Here is a 25030-nt window from a genome sequence, read left to right as displayed (position 1 = left end):
GGGAAGCGGAGCTGGCCTACAAAAACAGTTCCGCTCGGCATCTGTCGAACGCTCGTGGCTGGAGTCACAAAGTTTGTCAGCAGGGAAGACGGAGCTGGTTCCTTGTGTTCCCGGTGAACGACGTGTCCTAGATGATCCCAAACAGCACCACAGACGATAACTGCACCTGAGCATGCTCCATAAGCCCGACTTGATTTAACCTTTCACTGCAGGGCTCTCCAAATCTATTCTAATTTCTTTCCAAACTTTACAGAGACCCCCTCCTCCTGGCCTGGGGAAGCTTAACACCCCCCACCCCACCCCCCCGACGTATCTCCGGCCGAATCGCATTCCTCCGTTTGGCCGCCACAATGGGTGAACTGTTTGATGGCGGCTCTGCCCTGGTTCAGGTATTCCCCGTCTGATTAGGAACCTGAGCTTCACAGACCCCCCCCCCCCCCCACACACACACACACCTCCTGCTCAGACCCCCCCACGCACACACACAGAGCGAGGCTCTCTTAGGCTGAAGGGCTGAAGCACATGTAATGGGACGACACCGCCGCTCTGTCCATCCTGAGAGGAAATAAAAACAGAGACATGTATGAAGAAGATTCCAGAGTTTAATTACCTGCATTTCCACAAAAAGAGAAACATAAAATAATAAAGGTAATATTCATACACACAGTGAGTACACAACAGAAATATATGCCACCTGACCATTATCACTTGCTTTTATTATTAAAAAGGAATAATTAAAGACCTGCATCATTTTCTAATTAATTCCTTCCTATTCTGTGTCATTATACATATATATAATTAAAAGTTATTATGTATGATGAGGACAAATATTTATCAATGCTTCCTATTGATTTAGCTTAATAATTTTTCTCTTTCTATAAATGTGAAATAATTACAAACAGGAAGTGCTTTGGCATTAAAATCTCCACAGCCAGGAAATAAAATACATATTTCTTTTTTATAAATATACAGTGCTATAAAAATAATTTAATTCTACTCTTTGAGTTTACGTATGGTGTAAAGCGTGGCTGTGACATAAACTGTCCTGTCAGATTGTTGTTCAGATTTGTTTTACGCTCACACTAAAATAAATAAGAATAAATTTGGCTTAGATTGAAATAAAAAATAAATCATAATTTACAATGATTTCTGTCTCATCTGAAAATATATGAAATATGAAAGCAGCTCCTTTATTAATGGCTGTAGACTCCTAAACAAAAATATGAAAGTTTAATTAAAGACTAAAGCAGCGTCTGTCTGAAATTTTTATTTTTACATCAATAATAAAGATAAAAACCAGTCAAGCTGATTTTAGTCTCAAGTTTAAGTTTAAACCCTCTCTGTCTGTTCATTTTTAGGCTTGGAGTGAGGCTGAGTCTCCTGCTGTCTCCTTCCTACAGGTGAGGTGCATGATGGTGGAGCAGACTTACTGATTGAGCTCGGGATGATGAAGCTTCGGCCGGGAGAGGTGCGCTCTGTCCAGGGTCCACTCGCGCACGGCCCCTCGGTCTGGAGGTATTTATGCCAAAACACACGAGGCTCGGCTGCAGGAGGAGGAGGTGGAGGAAGAGGAGGTGGAGGGCTCACAGAGGATGAAAACAAAACAAAGCATGATAAGCAGTTCCATGTGCACCCTCCCTCCCTGCCTCCCCCTTACCTGCCTTTAAAGTGACCACGAAGAAGAAGTTTGCAGAGTTCAGCTCGCCTCCTCTTCCTCTGCTCCTGATGATGATGAAGAAGCCCTAATTAAACCGGAGGAGGAAGAAAGGGAGAAGCGACCCGAGGCGCGCGACGATGCGTAAAAAGGCTCGTCATTCCTGCGCTCGAACGCGCGCGCGTGTGAGTGTGTTGTGTGCGTATAGAGTGTGTGCGTGTGTATATGCAGTGAGTGTGTGTGTCTGTTTGTGCAGTGAGTTTGTGTGTGTAGGGTGTGTGTGTGTGTGTGTGTGTGTAGGGGGTGTGTTTTCCTCGCAGCAGATGACTGCCGCTCACCTTGCCACGGGGTCTGCAGGAGATTGGTTCATTGTCAGGGCGCTTTTTTTCCCATGATTCCATGTGCTGCGGCTACATGTTGCCCAACATGCCAGAGCAAATGTTTTCTCGGTGAGGTGTCTCATGTCCGGTGAGCGCGCTCTCAGATGAGGCTCGCGGACAGCGTGATGGCGGGGAAAAGCTCGGAAGGATCCATCAAATGGCAGCTGTGCTACGACATCTCAGCCAGGACGTGGTGGATGGTGAGTTGGCACGAGCTGCTCTCCTCCTTCTTCTCTTTCTCTTTTCCTCCCGCCAAACACCCCCGCTCCCCTCTGCTCCTCTCTCTGCTCCTCTCTGCGGTGTCGGAGCTTCTCTCTACTCAGAAGCGCAAACTTGTCAAAGCGCGCATAAAGTGGCTCCGCGTCCGTGTCCGCGCGCTCCTGCCGGTACTTACGGAGCGGACACTCCCGCCTCCCCCCTCCCTCCCCGTGATGTCCCGGGACGAGCTGGGCTCCGGCCCCGGTCGGCTGCTCCGTGATGACGCGTAAGGGTCGGCGGACCCACCGTGGTCCCGCGAAGCTTCAGAAGCTCTGGGGCCGGAGGCACCTGCAACTCCCGCTCCTCCAGCCTGAGCGCGGAGACACAACGGCGGCTTCATGCTGCCGAACAGCTCCGAGAACTCTGCATTCCTCCGGTCACACTGTGCCGTCCGCTGCCGCCGCCAGCTCCCGGTCCAAGGAGAGAGAGTTTAGGTGAAGAGTTTCTATTAAAATAATCTTTTGAATTTAGTTTGAAGCAGGAAAAATAAAAAAATAATTTATTTCCCGTTTCAATGAAGTGAATGTATTAAAATAAATTTATGGCACGCGCTGAGCACAAGATAGAAACGTCTGTTTGTCCTTAAACGTTTCTTATTAAAGGAAAAGTTTCCTGTCGTTTTACTTGATTTAAATAATTTTATTTAAATAATTTTATTTAAATCAAGGAGGTTAAATTAAGCCCATTTGTACTTTATTTATAACATTTATTTAAAAATACATTCGGAATATAAATGTAAAATCCTGACTGGACTCTACTTTTACTTTTTATTTCTTTATTAAAATGATTTTGAACCTCACAATTAAATGTAAATATAAAAAACTGAAAATAAATTAAAATAATGCCAATGCTGGAAGTTCACAGTGATTTTAGGCAATAATTATGCACAAAAATTACGTTTTTTGGGATGTAAAACCTGAAATATAACCTTTTTCCTCTAAATGATTTAAATGAACGGCACAGGTATTTTCTGGGTTTTTTCTACTGGACTTTGGCAGTAAATTCAAATTAATAATGATTTTAATTTTTCGCTCTGCGTGAAAAATTTGACAGTTCGTGGGGAGATAACAGACACGTTTACAGTGACTGCATTAAAAACTCAGCAGTTGAGAGTTTTCTAATGAGGTATCACCGCAGCAGCGTCCTAAATGATCATAGCGGGTAATTAGTGGGACTTAAATCTGTGAAGCAGCAGGAAAGGTTAAACTGGCTGAAAGCACAAAGAGGATTATCTGCTCCCATTTTCAGAAAGCAGCTGTGATTATTCCAGATGATTTCAGGCCAGCGCACCAGTTTTCCTTTAGTGCTTTAATGGATTTTAGGTTTTAATCTCATTTAAATATTTTTTATAATCTGCTGTTTGGTGATTTAATATCGTTAATGAGTCTTTCAGATTCAGGATATTTTGTTTTTAAAGCTGTAAAAATGTTCTGAATTCCTGCTTCCTCTTGTGGAGTCGGGTTTTTTGTGAGCCTTTCTTCGGCCTTCTTCGTCTTCGCTGCACGTTACAGTTAAACGCTGGAGAAGTGAAGCTGAATTGTTGCCAGTTTGTATTTATTGCTGTGCAGCATCTGCAGCAGTGAACACGTCGCCTTCATTAATAGTCACATTTACAGTGAGAGTAGGATGAAGGCGGAGAGCACGAGCAAAAAGAAAAATAATATCAGGGAGTTTTTCTCAGAAGAGACAGAAAATTTATTTAAATTATAAACTCAAAACCATGCAGGACAAACGGGCTGCGCTTCAATTTAAACTACAGCAGAAGAAGAACATCTGACTTTCATACACAATAAAGACGAGAGAGTTTGTGTGTGTGTGTGTGTTCTCTGCAGGGGTTAACAGCACTACAAGCGACGTTTAGCATCACAAATAAAAAAGCAACTCTATTTTCAGGATGTTGTTGTGTATGTTTATAAACATGTTTGTAAACATGGTGTGTGTGGAACATGTGGAATGTTATTATTATTATTAGAGTTTCTGCAGATGCTTTAAAAACTGCGAAATTCATGAATTTGAAAATTATTTTTAAATGTGTTAGAGAGCTGAGGAGGAGGCAGGTGTAAACACCACTAACACTGAGCTCCTAGAATATTCCCATCTCTTCAGATTGTTCTCTCTCGCTCATAGTGCCAATAAATGAGTCTTCGAAGACACAAATTAAAATATTTAGTTCCTTTTTCAAAAGCTGCTTTATGCTCATCTTAAAAGCAGAACGTTGGAGTAAGCACTGGTGGCGATTCGGCCGCAGGCGCTTTATGATTTGAAGTACCTGATCAGAGCTCATGCTGGGTGTTGGAGGCTCAGGAGGAACAGTAGCTGTGTGCTGCAGACGGAGCACAGTACGGCCTCATGTCTGCACCTCCATCAGTTTCAGCTTCAGTGACTGACAAAGCACAAAATCCAAGTGATCTGAGTGTGTAACCCTCAGGAACTCTACACACACTCACAGACACTCACAGACACATACAGAGACACTCGCAGACACACTCACGCACACACACTCACGCACACAGACACTCACAGACACACACACAGACACACACTTACGCACACACACACAGACACACTCACAGAAACACACAGAGACACTCGCAGACACACTCACGCACACAGATACACCCACACACACACTCTCACAGACACTCACACACATACACACAGAGACACTCGCGCACACACACTCACAGACAAACACACACACACACTGATGGTGGCGTCGGGGCAGTTTGCGGGTGTCGCCTTCAGTTGTGAGGCAGCTCTTCGAACCTGTGCGTGTAAAGTGTGTGATTGGTCGGTGGGATGGTGGTGCAGTGGATCGCATGTGTCTCACTGTCTGCTGCCCTTTGCACTTGTTTACTTCGACTCTGCAAGCTGATTGGTCCGGGCTCTGAGACCCGTTTGATGGTTTCAGGAAGGTGTGATCAGTCTCAGTGTCGCTGCCGTACGTCCGACACCGAGGTTCAGCTCGTGTTTGTCTCTGAGACGCCTGCAGCAGAGCGAGCTCGTTGATCGTTTATTCGAAAATCTTTACCATTAATGATGAAACCGTAAAACGTTAGAAAACCATTACGATGTCCTGTCAGCGGAACCTTTCTCGATAAGGTTCAGCTGACCTTATCGAGAATCTGAGTGAAATATTTAAATATAAATCATCAGTGTTGGTGTGTGCGAGCGCGAGTCTTTACACATTCAAAGAAAATTTGAATTCTCTGCATATGAAAAGAGTTCAATCACAATGTGCTTCCCGTCTGAAAGCGTCGGAGAAGCGCTTACTGTCACAGAGAAAAACTGGAGGATTTCAGTCCCGTGTATGAGTTTGATGTGTCAGAGACCTGTGAGCTGAGCCTGATGGGTCACTGTGTAATATGCAGATTCATCCTTCAGGGTGCTGAGTCTGTGAATATGTAGAAATTATGTTTTTGGACAGGGACACAAGTAAATTAATAACAGCCAGCTGTGTGTATTACTTTTCATCCAGCTCCATGCATTGCCTCCAAACACGCTGAACATCCTCATGACTGTCAGTATTAGTAACAACTGATAATAATTCATTTAATGGCCACTCCAACGTGGGAATAATGATTGGTGTTGGCATCGATATTTTCTGTTAGTCAGTACTTAGAGTGTAAACTGTGCCGCGGCTCTATAAATCAACAAAACGTGATTTATTGATACTATTCTCTGAGTTAGATGAAATGATGACGAGTTTACTGAGAAAGCAGCAAATAAAAACTTTTAAAATCTTTCAGCAGAGAATTTCTCAAATGAAAAAAAAAAAAAGATCAACCAGGTAAAAAAGATTTAGGTCGGCTGTTCGGTCATTTTGAAGAGTCTGGTTTATGGTGTGTTTGTGTTTATGTTACTTTGTCCACCCAGTGAGGGTGCGTTCAGGTTCGGAGAGACGTTTTAAATCACAGTGACGAACCTGTTTATGAACACCGCAGCGTGAACCGAGCAGGTCTGCATGGACGTGATGATGATGATGTCACAGCGGCCAGACTGTGTAACTTCCTCCTACACAATAAAAGAAGCTGAATATGGAACAGAGTAAATTATTGATCATTAAGGATTCATTAATAACTACAGCTGATTGATGATTCGATTGGTTCTGACAAATTTATTTCTACAGTCCAAACATCACAAATCATAGATGAGCTGTAGGGGGCGGGGCTTACAGCATGACGCTGAGGGAGACGGACAGGAAGTACCAGCTGTGCGCGTAGAAGAGCAACACAGTGGATATGTGATGATGTAGGCGTGTAAAGAATCAGAAGGAGTTGCTTCCAGGTGTATTGGGAGAAGGCGGGGCTTTCTGACATCCATGAGCAGCTCTGACTGTGTTCTTACAGCACGGTGAAGATGACATGGCGTCTTCGTCTGGCTGTTATTATTAACCTGAGCACCTGAACGCCACTCAGGACGCACTCTGTTGTCGTCTTTAAAAAGCTGAATAATTGTTAAAGCTAATTAATATCAACCACAGTAATCAAGTTATTGTGTAAGAATTAATGAGCAGTAGGAAGGTGTGTGTGTGTGTGTGTTCCAGGTGAACATGCTGGCTGTTTGATGGCTCTGGTTACTGACCCGTGTCCGGGTTGGCAGTGTGTTCGGGGTCAGAGGTTGAGTGAGGTGATGCTCGGCTCTGTGAAGCGGTGACTTGGAGCGGGCCGGTGGCGCCTCAGCGCTGTGTTTGTGGTCCGTGTGAGGTCGCGTTCATTAGCCAGAGTCTGAGAGGAGGACCGGGCCTCAGTGATGAGCTCAGCGAGCAGAAACGCAGTGCAGGAAGCAGCCGAGCATAGACAGCACGCCAAAACTTTAGAGACGGTCCTGAAACCAGGGCGCTCTGACTGTAGCTGCGGACCGAGCAGGAGGGTGAAGGTCTTCCTGAGCTGGGCCCAGTAACGTGCACTGAGACCACTGTGGGTTTGATCTACAAATGAACACTGATCACTTTAAAACAAGCAGAAGGCTTTAACTTGTGAGTTTGGTGGTTGCTCAGTATGTGAGCGACGAACAACTTCTGCTTCTTGTTTTCAGTGTAAAAATCAGCTTCACGGTTTTTTAAATCTACAGATGTGCATGACCTGATTCAGTAATCCACCACCCTGCTGTTATTTACATTTAATAGAAAATCTCTTTTTTCTTTTCTTCTGCAGAGTCATTGTAAAAAAAAACCAAAACAACATTTTATAGTAGATGGTGAAATTGTCTGTCTTTTATTTATTTATTTCTTACCTACTTTGGTGTAGTATGTCCATGGAGGAGCAGGAAAATCTGTAAACCACAGTTAAGAGTCACAATTTAAACTTTTCCAACATGGTCCAGAAGGCCGGATTGGAGCCCTCTGGCCTTATGTTTGACACCCCTGGTCTAGAGATACAGGACTGTATCAGCTGGGAGCTGTGGACCAATCTAAATCCAGGTTTTTGCCACTTGCTGCTCCTAAATGGCCACCTCCTGTCTGCCATTCAGTGGCCCGATCATGATGATTGTTGACCTTTGACCCAGAGGGCTCTCGTTATTTAACGTGCCTTTTCTCTTTGGCGCTCGGGTTCTTAGTAAAATCAGACTGATGAGAGGATGAGTTTTTGGTCTTCAGTATGTTGAGAACGAACCTGGAGAGTACCACCTTTACCTCCGCCAGTGACATCTCGTGATTGGCCGGGCTCCCTGAGGTGGAGCTTGCACTCAGTTTGGATTTGGATTTAGGATTTTTTGGGTAGATGATTTGGTGTCTGAAAAAAAGAGACTCTGCTCCACGCTTGGAGGTCATTTTCAGGCTGGGAGGACTGCTCTTTAACTTTTCTTCCTCCATAAAAACTCGAATCAGTGTGTGTAGGAAAGGTGCGCTGATGGATTTAGGTGGTTTCCCAAACAGACGGCAACTAAAAGAGCGCGGACTGTTCCTTTAAAAGCGCCGCGACCTTGTGCTTGATCAGCTGATGGAAATGACTCATTTTTTCACACGAATTTTACCTTTTCAGCACAGAGTTCACGCAGAGATGGCCCGGCAGGGTCACGTGGTCTGTGTGTGTTTGTGTGTGTGTGAGAGAGTATGTGTGTGTTACACAGCGAGTGTCATATTGAGCAGAAGATGTTTCCAATTTGGAGGCGGCCATGAGCAGGCAGAGCTGATTAGAGGGGAGGAAATTGGAGGATTAGGATTGTCTGCTTGAACTTCCTGAACGTGGCATGCTCGCTCGCCCACGCCTCTCTCTCCCTCTCTCTCTCTGTGCATTTGTCCTGGCCCTCTCTCGCCCTCCCCGTGGTTGTCCCGCGGTGTGGAAAGTGTGAGGACACGTCGAGTCCTCGAGCTCCCGGCGAGTCTCAGGCTGTCGAACGTGACTCACTCCTCTGCTCGCCTTTCACCTCTCCTTTCCTCTCCCCCATCATCCCTTCTTTCCTTCCCTTCTGTCCTTCCTTCCTCTCTGTTTTCTTACCTTGCATTTTTCATCACATCCTATTTTCTTCCTTTTTCTTTTTGGTTCGCTTCTGTTTTATTTCTCACGCTCCATCGTTTCTGTCTTTGTTCACTTTTTTCTTTCCTTCCCTTCTTTAGAGCTTCCCTTCCTCTTTTTTTCCTCAAGTATTTATCTTTCTTTCCTCTTCACATCATCTTTTCTTTCTTTGCTCTTCATTCCTTTTTCTGTTCTCTTTCTCGTGTTCGTGTATCTTCAGATTTCCTTTTGCTTTATTCCTTTATTCTCACTGTGTTTCCTTCACTCTTTGTTTCTCAGTTTAATTTTCTTTATTTTTAACGATCTTCATTTCCTAATGTTAATGTCTCTGTTGTTTCCTGCGCTGCGTCTCTTTCTGAAACACGATGAAGTGAAGCCGTTGCTGTTCTGTCCGTTGTATTCGTTCTCAGACTCTGTGGAGTTTGAGTTTATCTGTGAGCTGTGATTCCAGTACCTCTCTGCAGCTTCTCCTCCTGCTCTGTGTCCAGGGAGAGGTCGTCGTCGGCTCGGGGCTCTAATATCCGCTCTTGTTTTACCCGTCTTAGTGAGGAAAGCTGAGCCCGGGGCGGCCTTAAAGGAACATGCTGCATTTCTGCACTTCTGTTGCTCACAGAAGGAAAACTACTGACCAGATCTGCGCCGCGTGAGCAGAAGTATTTGGAGGGTGAGACATGCAGCCTTATGTCAGCGTTAAGATGAGTCTGATATCGTCCTCTCACCTTCGGCTCTGAAACGTCTGACCGCTCCTTAAACTGGTGTCTGAACTTTGACCTGAGCGGGCAGCAAGCAGGTGACTCCTGAGCGGCAAGGATCTGTTTGGCGGGTTTTTCCTGCTGCTAGTTTCTGGCAGGGTCCTCGATGGAGCTCTGAGAACAGACGTACCGGCCTGGAGTCGGTCCAGAGCCCGAGAGCCGCTGACTCCAGATCAGATTAGGTGCACAGAGGGTGGAAATGAAAGACTAAATGAGTTTTCATTTTATTTTCAAAGAAACTCTTAAAACGTGACTCAGGCTGATGACTTTTAATTAGAAAAATCAAATGAATCTGATTCAGTTCCATGATGTAAAATGTCTGAATCGGATCATCATGTAATTATCTCCACTCTCAACTGATGAGTGTTTGTTCAAAACTACTTTCTGTGGTGGTTTAATCCACATTTAGCTCTGAACTGTTGAATGTTGTCGTCCTGCTCTTTGCTGTGATCGTCTGATTGCACTGAATCAAGCTCAAAGATTAACTTTTTACTTTTCACATGTTCTCATTTAATTTTAGTTTCAGCTACGGGCCGCACTCCAACGGCTCCGTGGGTGTGGGAAGAGATTTGAGCTGTATTAATCATTTAAAAACCCGATTCTTTGATTTTAAAGGGATGCAGCTGCTCAGGTTTACCGATGTATACTGAGAAAATGGCGAGCTGGATTCAGGTCATTTGTTAAAAAGAAGTGCGTCCACCACGCCATGCTGAAACCACACATCTTTTCCTCAGTCAGATTCCGACTTTTCCCAGATTCCTGAATAATTGCTGCTGAAATAAAGGACAAGAAACTGTCACCGAGCTGGCAGCTGAAAACACAGGTGTGTGAGCCCGGAAGCTTTGTACTTCATGTGCGACCAAACCTTTGCTATAAGAAGGAGCACATACCTGAGCACACCTGCCCCCTCTGACAGGAATGACCGCAGTCACGTTTTCTTTAAATATCTCAGATTTGACGTCACTTTTTTCCTCCTTGTGTGTCTTTTTCGTTGCACGGTTCTTCCTCTTCTTCTTCTCCTTGCTCTTTTCCATTCCCAGCTCTTTGCCTCCCTTCTTCCTCCTCTCCTTCCTCTTCCTCAGCCCCTCTTTGTCCTCCTCCTCTGCCTCCTGCTCCCTGTCTGTTCCTCCCTGGAGAAACATGGCTACTAGCCAAGACAGCTGCTTCTTCTTGGGCTTGTTTTTGTATGAGTGCTGGACGTCCTGCTGGGAGGAGAGACAATGGGACAGTTGTTGATGATGATGATGATGATGATGATGATGATGATGACGACGATGTGAGCTCGTTTACACCCTGAATACTTCATACCTTTACCTGCTGGTATGATATTCAACTCTCAAACAAGTTTCTGGTATATGTTTTTCACCATTAAAAACCACAAAGTGAAAAAGAGAGAAAAAATACTATTTTATTTATATTATTTTTTATTAAGAATTATTTTTTATACTCAGACAGAAAATGTGTTAAAACTGAAGAGCTTTAAACCCACCTTCCTTCCCTCACCCAGGAGGGGGCGACTCCTCCGGTGGTTTAAAGACGCCTCTGAGGAAACGAGCCTCGTGCTGATAAGTTTCTGGTCTCAGTCGCTGCTTTCAGGTCTGATTGAAGGTCATTTTGTAAACTCTGCTCCTGTTAGAGTCTGAGGGGACGCTGACAAGCTCCGCCCCTAACTGGTCACGTGTGGTTTCCGAATAACAAAGTTTGTATTACTCAGTGCAGCTTCGTTTGTGTCTTCTCTTACATAAAATTCTTTTGTTAGTTCGAGTTTTCTGGAGTCTTTATTATCATGTCTCATCATGTGATTAGGAGCACACGTGTGTGCGTGTCAACATAAACATGAGTGATTATATGAACAGTGCATGTTGTGATTTATTAAAATAGCGAGACGGTGCCGAGGTTTTCATTTAAAGAAGAAGGAATAGTGTGAATAGCCGACTTATTGTTATTATTATTATTGTTATTAAACATAAACAAAAATTTTAGCTAGCGTTGCATGGTTTTAGTCACTGTTTTCTTTTGTTGTATTTTTACTGCATTCATCTCCATAAAAGTTGCTCTCTGAATGAAGCGTGACCTCACGAATGTCGTTTGTGTGTGTGTGTGTGTGTGTGTGTGTGTGTGCGCATGTGTGTGTGTGTTGTCTATCTGGAGGTCAGGTGCGTGCACAGAAGAGCTGCACGGCGGATGAATGCAGCGCCGCCTTCCCCTCTGTCTCTGAACCGAAAGATCTCGGCTGAACAAAGCGAGCTTTGTCTGTGTGCTGGGAGCCGCGGCTCTCTGCCAGCTTGGGCTCGGTATCAAAACGCTGCTGCTCTCCACATAAGCCGCTCTCTCGCTGTAATCACTTCAGTAACTGATATTTTTGGCCTCTCGGGGAAACGAGTCAGGACACTGCCATATCGCCTTTAACAGAGTCTGAACTCCTTCTCTCTACGCTCCGGGTTTGGTCTCCACCACGGAGCATTTGTCAGCTCAGACTGCAGACAGCTTCTGAGCGTCTCTGAGCGTCCCAGGTTATTGGGATGTCACTGCAATAGCGGATATGAACGTAGCTTCAGGTTTTTGTGTTGTTAGTGAAGGTGTTTTACTTCTTAGCGGGGTACATCACCATGGTGCGCACAAAACCACCACCCACTGATCAACCAGAGCTCAGATTGGTCCGTGGAACGTCGTCCCGACTCATGCAGATACAGACAATCTGAAGTGTTTGAATACCTTCTTTCTTTTTTCCAGTTGACTTGCCGGTGGTCTTTCCCCGCTTTCCTGTCCTGCCTTCACTGTATTTGTCAAATAAAGTTGAAAAAAGCCAAAAAAACCCAAACACTCCAACTTTTATCTCTTTATTCATTAGAATGGCAGGAATTTGTGGTGAACACCTGTACATTCATGGGGGCTGTGGGGGCCCACTGCAGGCTTTCTGCTGGGATCTGGCCATGGTTATGGCTCTTGTCCTCTCTGGGTGATGGTTTTCAGTAACTCCGCGTGTGTACCTTTTTCGACCCTGCCTTATTGAGGCTCTGTGCGCTCAGAAAGGGCCAATCAGAGCTAAGCTGTGAGTCCAATAGCAAAGTGTTAAAGCCTCAGTTTCATCTGTGTGTATGTGTGTGTGTGTGTTTCATCCACAAAGTGTGGCTGCTTTGTGTGTCTGTGTTTTCACTCTTTTGTGATTGCAACAGGAAAAATTGGAAACAGAATCCAGAAACACCATCTGCTGTGTGTGTGTGTGTGTGTGTGTGTGTGTGTGTGTGTGTGTGTGTGTGTTGGTCTGCAGCCACTCTGAGTTCGGCTGCCAGCAGAGGTGTCAGTCTTCAGGCTGTTTGCCGTTTGCTCGATTGGCAGAAATGGATTTTTGCCATTTTTTCTCAGTAAATATCACCTGTTCTGTCACGCAGCCGTCAACACTCCGGCCTGGAAGCATTCACACGCTTTGGCTGTTTTTGCTCTGCTAGTGTTTCCCTCCTGTGCGTCTGTTTATTTCTCAGACTTTGCTTCTGTGTGAAGAAAATTAAAAATCTGGAGCTGATCCAGGTCCCGGCTGTTTGTTGTTCCTGCAGAAAAAGGATCGCAGGAGGTTTTTATTCCTTTTTTAAAGAATAATTCTTGTTAATTTCAGTCTGCTGCGTTCTTGTGACTCAGCTTCAGATTTCAGGGGGAAGCCAACAACAGCGAGCATTAGCAGAGATCTCTGACGGAGCTGGCCCTGCTGCTCTGGCTTCCTACCAGTGTGCTGTGTGTCGTCATCATATAGAAAGTACCATATTTAACCCCACATTTGACCTCTGACCTCTCCTTCTAGGTTTGCTACCTCTAAGTGCTTCGAGTCTGTTTGTGCTCACGTTAATGAAGAACTCAGCTAACAAAACCAAAATAAGAGCTCTGCAAAAGGATGAAAGCTGAAACTCAGAGAAGCATCAGTGTGGAAAACAAAAGAGCGATGGATGAAATCTTCTGCCTCTCACCTGAGCGGGTGGAGCGGGTGGAGGGGCCTGGGCTTCTACTGCTGGGCAGAGACACAGCAGTGTGTGTGTGTGTTCACAGTAATCATGACGTGACTGAATATTATCGGCTTCGTCCTAGTTAATTATGTCCTATCAAAGCTTGCAGCAGCTGCAGCATGCCACCAAATGTCCTTTAATCACATATGCCCCCCCCCCCCCCCCCCCCCCTCCCCGCCTGGCCCCCTCAGCAGCCGGGTCGTGACGCTGTGGTGAGAAAGTTTAACCTGTTAATGCTTTAATAGCAATCCAATTGGTGAAACACTTAAACAAATGAAACAACGCCTGCAGGAAATAACATCAGAGTGCCACTTAGCCCATGATGGTGAGCGGCAGGGGATTAGTGGAAACTTCCAGATGTTTGCATGACATCAGACGGCCGATGAGCCCTCGTGCTGCTGTCGGTGGTACAGACAGGAAGTGAGATGTTTCTGACGTGATTCACAGCTTTGATTCGAGGAAGAAGAGTCATAATTGGTTCTATAGGTGGGACCGCTGTAGTAGATTTGACTAGTAAGCATGGCGGTGACAGCGTTTCCCACCAATCAGCTGTCAGGAAAACATCCTTGTTTCAATTTTTTTTTTCTGAACACAAGTCCTCTGAAGAGAAGGCTGAAGCTGAAGCTAAGCAGGAAGTTAACGGTTGTGGTGCGAGGGTGTTACTGACACAGGATGACATGGCGGCGGTGAAGATCATGATCCTCTGGGACGGCAAAGAGGCTTGGCCAACAAATTCCAGTCACCATCTCTGGTGCTCCCTATGAAACAGGAAGTTCAGAGAAAGGAGGAGCTGTGTCTGCACTCCGGGGTCATGTGATCCGTGTTGTCCTGACTTGAGTCACGCCCGCGGCTCCTTTCAAGGGTGAAGAAAAAGACTTGACTGTGATTTGCGAGGACAGGTGGGTGATTTTAGGCGTCCCCGTGGGGCCGTACGTTTTCGACGTACAGCATCCAAATTTCACGAGCTGGCTTTCACCCCTGTGGAAATGTAACTACATGTCAGGTCGACCACGTATGAAACACTGAGACACGTGATTCGGTGACACAACACGCGACGTACTGGCACGAGCACGATGCGGCAATGCAGCCACCTGACATCATCGACTCTGCAAAGACTCTCCGCAGAATCTGGCCTGAGGAGGGTTTGTCAGCCGCTTCCTCCAAGGACTCGTTCACCACCGCCAAATGATCACCTCTTTATCAGAGTGCACGCACACTCACATGCACACACACCTCCCTCACCTAATTAAGTTGATTCAGTGGTGCCTGTGTGTGTGTAGGAGCCCATTATTTACACCTGTCCGCTTGGCTGACCCTGCCCAGCCTGTCGCCGTGTTTTGCCAACGACTCCAACAGGGGGAGCCTCGACCTCGCACCCCCCTCACCGTCCCGCCCCGCCCCTGGGGGACCCGTGAAGGAACAGCTGGTGGGGGCATCGTGGGAGACCTCGTCTCTGCTCTCACACATGAAATACCCACTAACAGGGGAGGATGTCCTCTCCATTTCTTTTAGTCTGAGGGTGCTCAACGGGGGGTCTGTGGACCTCCAGGAGTGCTTTGGGATGGGTGGGGGTGGGGGGGTGGGGTCAGAGTATTTATAAACTTTCTGCGGAGTCTTAAATCTGCTGCACACTCTCAAGGCTTAAAGAAAAGGGTAAAGCTGTTGGCATGTTGGTTAAAACTGCTTGACGCTCCATGCAACTCAGCCATGCACAAATGCATCATCACAGGTCATTAAGGAGAACACAGATCTGAGCATATGGAGCATCACAGCTCTTTAAATGGAAGGAGAACCCAGCTGGCACCAGGAAGACGAGCAAAGTTTAAAAATGTTGGCTTCAGTCTGAGCGGTAAACTAAAACTGAAGTCAGAATTAGTTTTCTCTCGACACTGAGGATGTGTTTAAGGGCGTTCTGATGTCATGTTCAGAGAACGTATACAGCAGATAGATTCGGGACTAATCTGGGCTTTTCTTGGCTCAGGTATGTGTTCTGAGGGTCAGCTGAAAATCGAATGTACCTGAGAGCCGCCTGGGTCAGGTGGACCTGTGGCGGCGTTGAGTCAACGAGGGAAAGTGTGGAAGTGTGATGGGGTGGTGCAGCCAGGTGGAGGTGCGATGGAGAGCTTTGATTGGATAAAACAGTCTGAGGTGGTGGTTCGCCTCTCCTCACCTCTCTCCTCTTGTAGCTGCACATGCAGATTAAAGGAGGTGAAAGTTAAAAACATCACAGCGGAGTTTTCTCTCCTCCTTCATCCTCCCCCTCCCCCTCCCCCTCCTCCGGCGCAGCAGGAAGCCCTCCCCCAGCCTCCTCCTCCCCCTCCTCTGCCAGCCGGGCAGCGTGGAGGGCAGCGGGGGCGCAGAGGAGCCTGGTGCTGCCTGATGGCGGTCAGGACAGGCCGTGCCGTCTACAGATGTGATGCCAGCTTTTGCCGGGGGTCACCTTGGAGAGGCCGATGGCAGCACGTCCACCCCCACCAACCCCCCCCATCACTACAGCTGGCTCCCTGCTTAATCCGCCACAGGGGGGACAAGCGGGAGGCCACGTGGCCCTCTGCATGTTCTGCACATACAGACGCCGGGTGTGTGTGTGTGGGGGGGGGGCTGAACCAGGCAGAAGCTGAACTGTGAGCTGGAGGACAGACTGAAGTTTGAGCGAGCTGCAGGTCAGAGCCCAGAACACCCTTCTGAAGCTTCGCTGCGAGCTCGCCATTGTAACCAAGACATTATTGTGTGAATGGCAGACATCAGGGCGGTAGGGCGGTAGAAGAAAAAGGCCACACGATGCATTCAGGTACATTATAAACTGTGCGTTAAATTACTCTCAGAGGTTTTTATGGTGGTTTTACTCTTCCAGCTGCAGCACGGTGCCCTCAGAGAGCAATCACGCCACCAAGAAACATGAGCGAAAATCAATTTCATATTAAGTCTCCGAAGTTTCAGGAACATTTTCAAACAATAAAACCTGGACTGGAACTCAACGAGCTGAAAACAGAAACTCAAAATTAAATAAAAATGAAACTATTGATGAAATTATTATGATGGAATATTAATAATCATAATAAGAGATAATATGTATTTAGTTTGCTGTAGTTATATAATATAATAACTGGCTTGTGTTTTTAAGACTGTATTTTTTGGCTGTTTTGGCAAATACAGAACAATGAAGTGATTTTCACTCAGCAGGAAAACGGTGAGGATTAAATCTGTAGTTCTTATTGATGCCTCGATACAGGAAAAACCTCTTCCCTGTCACATCTTGGAGGGATCTTCAGAAAATGTCACGCTGCTTTCCAGAGCCCTGATTGGTCAGTAGGCGGTAGTTTTGTCTGTGTATTATCAGATGTTTTTGGCAGGGTGCTGCGTGTTCAAGCATCAGTTTTTCTCCAGCCTTGAACACATGCTGAGTTGATGAGCTCGGCACCACAGAGCTGCCCCGGTTTCCACCAAAAGGTCTTTGTGTGTCTCGGTGGGCCTTAAAATCCTGCGTGAGGTTTTTTTTGTTTCTGTTTCTGAGTCATTCTCAGAAAGGTCAGGGTGAGTTGGAAAGACAAAGAGAGTCTTTCAGAGCTCTCAGATCCTCCTGGCTCCATCGCCGGCTTTGGAGGCTCCAGTTTTTGGTGGTTCGGCACTCTTTCTGCTTCCTTTCCGAGCTCTTAAAGTCGTTTGGTTCCTTGCCGTGTTCTCCAGCCTCTCCGTCTTTGCGCTCAGCAACAGCCGCGTTTATTCTGAACTAATCAAAGGAATTGATGCCAGCTGTGCGGCAGTCTGCCCGGCATGTGATCGGGACTGAGCTCTGTTGATTTCAATAATCTTTGTGAATGTTATTAAAATGTTGATGCTGATGGTTTAGAAGCAAGGTTTAACCCGGCATGCTGATCCCAGTGAGGTAGTAGAGTTCAGATATTTGCGTGCTGGGAACATCAGAGCCCTCGGAGCGCAGTAGAAGACGTTTTAATGGTGGTGAAGCCGACAGCGTCAGTCAGACTCTCCGTGTGGTCGGCAAAAGGTGAAGATCTCCTTTTCCAAACTGGATCCATGCTCTCCACTAATCAGCCGCACATCTGCATGTTCCTAATTTTTTCCATGTCCCGTCCCGATTCTCTGCGCTTGCCTAGCTCTAATGGGCTGGTTCTGGTTTCAGCGGGAAACGTCGGAGGGGCTTTACTCTGCCGAACCTGCAGACATTAACAGATCAGCCAGAGGAGATTACATTCCTGCCTCGAACTGAGGGTTTCTGTGATAGACTGTGCAGATAAAGAGGTCATGATTAAATTATAAACTGCGTTCAGAGCCCATTTTCCAACTCTGGAACATCCTGTAGAAAGCGGGTTTAATGATGATTATCAGAATTATTATGGATTTATGAGCTAAGTCTCTCAGGTCTTCAACTGTTTATATAAATATATTTATGTTGTTGTTTTGAAATTCAGTCATGAAATATACTTTGTGCTGTTAGTTGCAGCAGATATTATCAGTGGGAATGCAGGACGTGGTGGAATCGTCCTTTTAAAGCCTCCGTGTCTGCTGTATTTCCAGCGTGACCGCCTGCGCTGCAGTTCAGTGATCGAGCAGGTACAGCTGCAGGTGAGTGAGGCCTCGGACGGGACGGGCTGAAACCAGAGAGGGCCGAGGCGGCTCGGCGCTGATGGTCGACTGGGAGCATTAATGAAGCAGATTAGGTGTCCCGGTGGCCCTGCGGGCCTGCAGAGGCCAAGCAGGCTGCCACGCTGTCCACACACTGAACAGCAACAACCCAGCTCGCCGTCCACCACACCAGCACAGACCCAAGGATCCTCAAACCCCGCCTCCACACTGATGGACTCAGAGTCATAGACGTGGCTGCTGTTGGGAGATGAAACAGTGTTTAGAGCAAAATTCCATCAACACTCGGATTTATTTGTGACTGCTTCGTGATACCCGTGCAGCTGTAATGCTTCACCAACGAGCCCCTCAAACAGCCTCAAAGCTGTAACTACAAACCTTAACTAATTACTAACTATTGTTACTAACTACTGATTAATCAGAGGAAGCTGCTGTACCGCTGATCACGACTTTAATCAGACGCCTTCCTCTCGAACGTGGGTGATTATGCATTTTTGAGCTGAAAATATTCTAACTCTTTGTCGCAGAAAGACTTCCAGCTGATAGAGGTGGAGAAACCCTATGACATCCTCTCGCTCTGAAAATAAGTGACTTTAACTTAATTCCAGCTGTAGTCCTCTGATTGGCTGTTAGGAGGAGTTTATCAGTGGTTTGAGGAATGTCCAAAAACACCTGAGTTTGTGCGACTGACGTGAGGTGAGCACGTCGTGATGTCAGTGTGATGTTACAGAAACACGGGCAGCAGAGACGTCAGCAAACCACAGATGGAGCTCTGAGGTGGGTTTTGTTGGTTCTGTTGTGGTTCTGAAGGCAGAGTTGTTCTCAGGGCTGGCATTACGCTGGGATTAGTCGCTGAATCATTGATCGTTAGTAAGCAGATCACACGAGTCTGGCACGAGTGCAGTGACCTGCTGTTGGCCCATATTAATATTATTCAGATTCCCTTTCCTGACCCCTTCTGTCTGCTCATATTAGCTTTGCATGATTCACAGTTCAAAATAATTCCTCTTTGTCTGATACTGGACCTCAGTGCAGCCCCTCAGTTCAACCTTATGCTGAAACAAGCTGTTTTAGCTCCTCCCCCCTTGTTTAAGCAGCCATTCTTCAGCACAAGAATACCTCACATCCACCTTGTGAGGTGGGTGGAGCTTCCATTCAGTTTTTCATGACATCATCCAGATCCGAGAGTAGAAAATCTGTGATAATGATAGCTCATCATTAGAAAGCCTGATCATGTTTAATATGAACACGCAGCTCTCAAACAGCAGTCACACAGCAGGAATTGAGGAGAATATAGTTGGAAATGTGAAAACATGTCTCTCAAACAGTAAAAGGAAGTCAGCCTTTTTCCATGCACGGATTAAAACCACTCGTTATGTGTGGCCGATTTCAGCAGATTCAGGAGTTAAGATCCTCCACAGCGTTCTCCCTCCTCATCCTCCGCCTCCTGCTGCTCCTGCATGCCGGACTCATTTCAGCTCCCACACACTCTGAGCCATGCAGTTTGTTTAGGACTCGAAGCCCGTCCCATAAAAGAGCCATTTCGGGGTGAATGGAGAGGTCTGTTCGAGGGGCCGGAGGACAATGAAATGGGATCAGTGAGCAGCGGATTTAATTAATCCGGGGAACGAGGAGAGAACAGGAGAGACCCAGCTGGAGATCACAAACCAGCTCTGCAGGCCCAGATCAAAATACTGGAAGACTGCTCACCACTCTGACCTTTGACCTCTTTGCAGGATGAGCTTACAGACGTCTTAAATATACCGAAGTATTAATAATACTTGAAATAATTTCCCTGACTCTGATGGGGGTTTTTTCTTTGCTAAAACCAGCTTTAAAAAATTAAAAAGTCTATTTGAATCATTTCAAAACTCCAAATTTTCTGATCCTAGTCAAAAATTATGATTTATTTTAGCTGTGCGCAGACCAGCAGACAAAGTGTCCGTTCACGTGTTAGTGCTGCATCCAGTGAAAGCTGCTTGTTGTGTCATGAAGGGCGGGGCCAGCGTAAGGCTGCGACTCACACAGAAGTACCGACATGCTCTCACACACGAAGTGGGCGCTTTGTGACAGAGTTGACTCATTTGGATATTTGAAAGTTGTGATGTTCGCAAGCTGACCCTGAAGTCGATTGTCCCAAACTCTCCACCTCCCGATTCCCAACTTCAACCATTCTGATAACTCTTGAACCCCCTCAGTTAATCTCCGGGATCAGTGTGTCAGTGCAGGTGAAATCATGACATCACGCTACAGTACATCTGACCTGGAGCTTGTAGAAAGACAAAATTCTACTCATCCGCTCTTAAAATAACCGTTCAGACATGACAGTGAGCATCCAGGCTTCTGTTTTCCCTTTAATCAAACTCAGCAGTAAGGAAAGGGAATCGCAAACAGTCCCTGGAGCCGGTGGGGGTGCTCTCTGTCATCTGGAACGTTTGGCAGAGACTTCACGTTAGCCGAGCTGTGTGATTGACAGATATATTGATTATCAGTCCATCGCCGTAGCGATCAGAGCCGTGCTGGATGATTATTATCTCATCTGGAAAAACACTCCTCCTCCTCCGGAGAGTCGTGCCCTCAGTGCGTCCTGTCAGGTGACTGACAGGTGACGACGGCCGCTCAGGGACTCTCTCCAAACACACTCTCTGACCTTTGACCTCTGGCTCGGTGTCAGACTGACAGAGAGCGTTACCTCATCGGCAGCAGGGTTAACCCTAGGCGTGCCGCAGCTCTTCAGGAAACTCGGGCGATGATGTTAGAAAGTTTTGAGCATCTGTCTCTGAGCTGAGTTCCGTCGCCTGCAAGTGTTTGACCACAGCCTCCATTTATTCCTCCCTTTAATTATTACTTAAACTTAATTATTTCTTCTGTCTTTTGGTTAAACACATAATTATTCCTGGAATTCATAAAGGATCCAACATGTAAGCTTTAATGAGCCCGCGGTGGAGGTGCTGCTGGATTCACTGCACCCAGAAACACAACGTTTTTCATTCTGGAGTCATTAAAACTGATCAGGAATATTTAAGGTCATAAAATGTATTTACAAAATATCATTGTTACCTGAGGTGGTGCACATCACTGTGACAAGTTCACATACTTTGTTAGATGATGGGGATTTACCTTTGTCATGGTTCTGGGTTGTCTGACCCAGTGTTGGCATGTATTATTAATTATTATTATATAATGTTCATTAGTTAGTCTAGAGTTTATCCTATATCTTGAATTCTCTAGGTTTCCCTGTTTAGTTCTTGTCTTTGTCCTCTCTGTCCCTCTCTGTGGGTTTGTATCCTGTTTCCTGTTCCCATGTTCCCTGCTCCTCGTGTTCATACCTTGTCTCCCATGTCTGTCATGTGTACTCATGTATGTTTCCCCAGTTCTGTCGTGTCTCTCTCTCGCGCCCTCTCTCATGTCTTTCTCCTTCCTTCGGCGTTCCCCTCGTTGTCTCTTCCCGTTGTCCCCATCTCGTTTCCCTCAGTGTTCTCTCCTCCCAGCTCCCATGTCATGCTGTATGAATTAGTCTGCATCTTAGTGCTTCCTGTTTTACTTTGATAGTCTCATGTTCAGTTCTGTTTCCCCACGTCTCGTTAGCTAGATCACGTTCACCTTATTTGCTCTTATGTGTATTTATGTCAGCGTCTCCCTCTGTCCTGCGTCGCGATCTCCCTCATGGCCGTGCGTTTCTCCTGGTTTAGTTTTGTATTATTTTCCATCCAGCAATAAAGCTGTGTTTTTTGACTTAAGTCCAGCCTTCCGCACACAGCAACATATGACAACCTTTTATTATTATCTTACTAATTTACAGGGGTGATTCCTGATTCATTGTTAGCTCGGTTTCTCTTCAGCCCGGTGTTTGATTGACAGCTCTGTATAGAAAACTTTGGATATAAAGTGTTCAGTTTGTTTTCAGTTTTGTGGGTGGGCATCTGTATTTCCTGTACACACCAATAAGCCTGATTTTAAGAAAACTCCTTTTTTTCCTTCCTTCAGCTTATTTTTTTCTCATGAGTTATCATGCTTGAATTCAGCTTCCTGTCTCACTTTCCTGATAAAATTCATTTCCAGCTCTTCATTCCTGGAAAACCGCTGGGTGGGAGCGTTCGAGCTGGTTGGCGACTGTTTCCTGTCACACGTGTTAAAAACATGTTCACATGTGATTTTTACCAGGAGAGCATCTCTCTTTCTCTGCCTTCAGACCTTTGTGAGACTTTTCTGTTTTCCTGGACCGTAAGCGCCTCCGGCCTGCCATCCCTCCTCCTCCTCTTCACCTCCCCTCTCTGAAGTGGTGTCAGGTAGACGCTGTAAAAGCAGTGCAATGGATACCTCCTCACCTGCTCCTTCCCCGGGACCCCTGCTGAGAGCAAGCTGTTGTTCTGCAGCTCCTCCCCCCTCCTCACCCTAAACACACCTGTCCACCTCCCACCTCCACTCTGCAAACCCGCCTCTGGCCTGGCGCTTCAATTATTGATGAGGCCTAAAGAAGAGTTCAAGCTCGGCTTTCTGTGACAGGACTTTCCAAACTATTCTCTTTGATCTGCTGAATACATTTTTTTTAGACTTTTGTCACAGAAACGTTTTCATTATTTTATTTAAGGACATCAAACCTCCTCAGAAACTATGTGAGGATTTTTTTGCCTCTCATGAGCTGAGAAAATAGAAACCATCAAACATTTTTTAATCATTTTACTCAACAAGGCTTCTGGTTTCTTTAGGATATATTTAATGAATCAGGAGGAACTGATTAAATAATTTCAGTTTTTTAAGTTTATTTGTTCTGACTTTGCCAACTTTTTTCTATTTGGCTTAAGTGTAAAGAACTGCATCGTCTGCATACAGCATCACGTGTCAGACGTATTTACACTGCAGCGAATAATAACGGGCCTGTTCAGTCGTTCTGTTTCCTCTACAATGTAGGATCTTCCTGACTCGTCAGGTGATTAAGTCACTTTGGGTCTGCTTTAAATTCAGAGATCACCGTGATTGTACAGGTTGTTAATTATATTTCAGTTTACATTTATTGATACAGAAGAACTGGATGAAACAACCTCAACATCCAGGGAAAAACAGAACATCTTCCTTCGCTAAAACCAGAGATGATTAGATAAAGAATCCTGTCTGACAGAGCAGATATCAGTGATTCAAATTGATGCATTTATCAACAAAGCACAGTTTTTTATAGGTAATTATTTTAAATTACATTTAAAAAAAAAAAAAGCACTTGACTCTGTTTTATGAACTGTTGAAATCTGAAAAGTAATGTGCAGCCCATATATCACAAGTACTTTGGAGTAAAGAGTACATTTCTCTTTTTGCAGTAAAAACTACGACTATGAGTTCAGCTGGAGTTACAGTGAGAGGTTCTGAGATGAGTTCTTACTGAGGTCAACCTGCACTTCAATTCATGTGTTTAAGAAAGCAGCTGAAGCCAGAGAGCGGCACACATGCTCACAGTGGAGGAAGAGGAGGGGGAGGAGGAGGGGAGGAGGTCTCATGGTTTGCTATCTGTGCAGGACTGTAGCTAATAAAACTAAACTGGGCCTGAGGGGAAGCGGCTGAACTTCCTGTAGCGGTGGTATTTATTTATTCGGAGGGTCCGTTTCAGGTCTCCAGAGTCAGCCGTAAACAAAGAAAACTCTCGTCCTTCTCCTCCTCCTCCTCGTTCGGGATCGCCTGCTCGACTCTGATTTATTTATAATTCCCTGAAACCACTCTGCGCTGCAACCCGATCGCTGCGAGCTTGTGAAAACGTCGCTTTTCCTCGAGATTTGCTAAAAAGGAAGTTCTCCTTCCCTACACCGTTTAATTCCAGCCCTCGGCCACGCACGCAAATAAATACCTTTCTACTTTAAACATACACGGGATCATTAATTTGGCCCATCTGTTCCCCGCTCTGCAGCACAAACACATTTGGCTCATGTTGCATTGATAAGTGGGACGCCGTGAGGAACACGATGAAACAAACAGATCTGACGGTTTGAATCTTTTTCACGCTCTGAGCGGCAGACGGAGGAGGCGCTCTGGAGGGAGCGCACGCACCGACGAGCAGGTTACTCCTGGAAACGGGAGGTCAGAGGTCGAGCCTCATTTAACTTCACCCCAGAGCCAAACGGTCAGAAAACACGGTTGCGTGCAGAGCGAAGGATAACATCAGCTGTGATGTACTCACAGGAAGTGATTTCAGTGGCTTTCTCGAGCTGCTCTCAGGACATCAACTTTAACAGTCATCGCATCAGGAAAGGTGACAGACTGAGAGCTGGACATGAATTTGATCACCGCCAGTATAACAGTTACTGGACTCTGCTGATGTTACAGTTGTAGTGTATGATGTGACGTCAGCCATAACAACAGCATCAGGCTCCAGAAGCACTCAGGTATAGAAAACAAAGTTTGGGTCAAAGTGAAACAGTTTAAAAAAGCTCCGATTTCTTGGTCCCTCAGAGAAGTCGAGCAGAAAAAAATGGGATGATTCGCGATCACGTGTGCAAAACAACAGAAATGATTTCTGATCCTGATCAGAAGTGTTTTTCCGTCGTGAATTAGCCACAACGTGTCGGCTGAAGTTTACGCGTCCACAGGAACAATCATTAGTTTAGATAATGCTTCAGGTAACGTATCAGGATGGCTGCTGAGTAGGAGAGGGGAGCGTCTAACAGTTACTGAACGTGACTGCAGTTCACTGTTGATCACCATGACGTTTTTAGTGACGGTTCTGGATCTGTGAGGGCTTCTTTGTGATTCCTACTTTATGTCAAATTTTTTTCGTCAGGCTGTATTTTTGGGGTTTTGTGCCAGAAACCGAAAGGCCTGAATCTAACCCAGCAAGGACTATCTGTATGAGGATGCTCCATCTTAAATCAGGTCAGGTCTCCTTAGTAAGAGGATGCTGCTGTAGCCTGGTCCATGGTTGATATAAAGTCCATCAGACTGGGATGTA

General features: G+C 45.9%; 1 protein-coding gene across 6 annotated transcripts in view; it reads left to right on the top strand.

Moving 5' to 3' along the window:
- Positions 1 to 1938: 1938 nt before the first annotated feature.
- The window catches only part of nfia (nuclear factor I/A), a 143351-nt gene continuing 120259 nt past the window's right edge, over positions 1939 to 25030 (top strand). For 5 of the 6 annotated variants that reach the window (XM_006790299.3, XM_006790301.3, XM_006790298.3 and 2 more), the window contains exon 1: positions 1939 to 2234. In XM_006790299.3, coding sequence (XP_006790362.1) covers positions 2139 to 2234 — 96 coding nt within the window. In that variant the 5' untranslated portion in view covers positions 1939 to 2138. The remainder of the gene's footprint in view (positions 2235 to 25030) is intronic. The other variant, XM_006790302.3, reaches the window with a different exon arrangement.

The sequence above is a fragment of the Neolamprologus brichardi genome, chromosome 23, assembly GCF_056152115.1.
Source record: "Neolamprologus brichardi isolate AB-2024 chromosome 23, ASM5615211v1, whole genome shotgun sequence".
Lineage (NCBI taxonomy): Eukaryota > Metazoa > Chordata > Actinopteri > Cichliformes > Cichlidae > Neolamprologus > Neolamprologus brichardi.
This window is presented reverse-complemented; position numbering and strand designations above follow the sequence as displayed.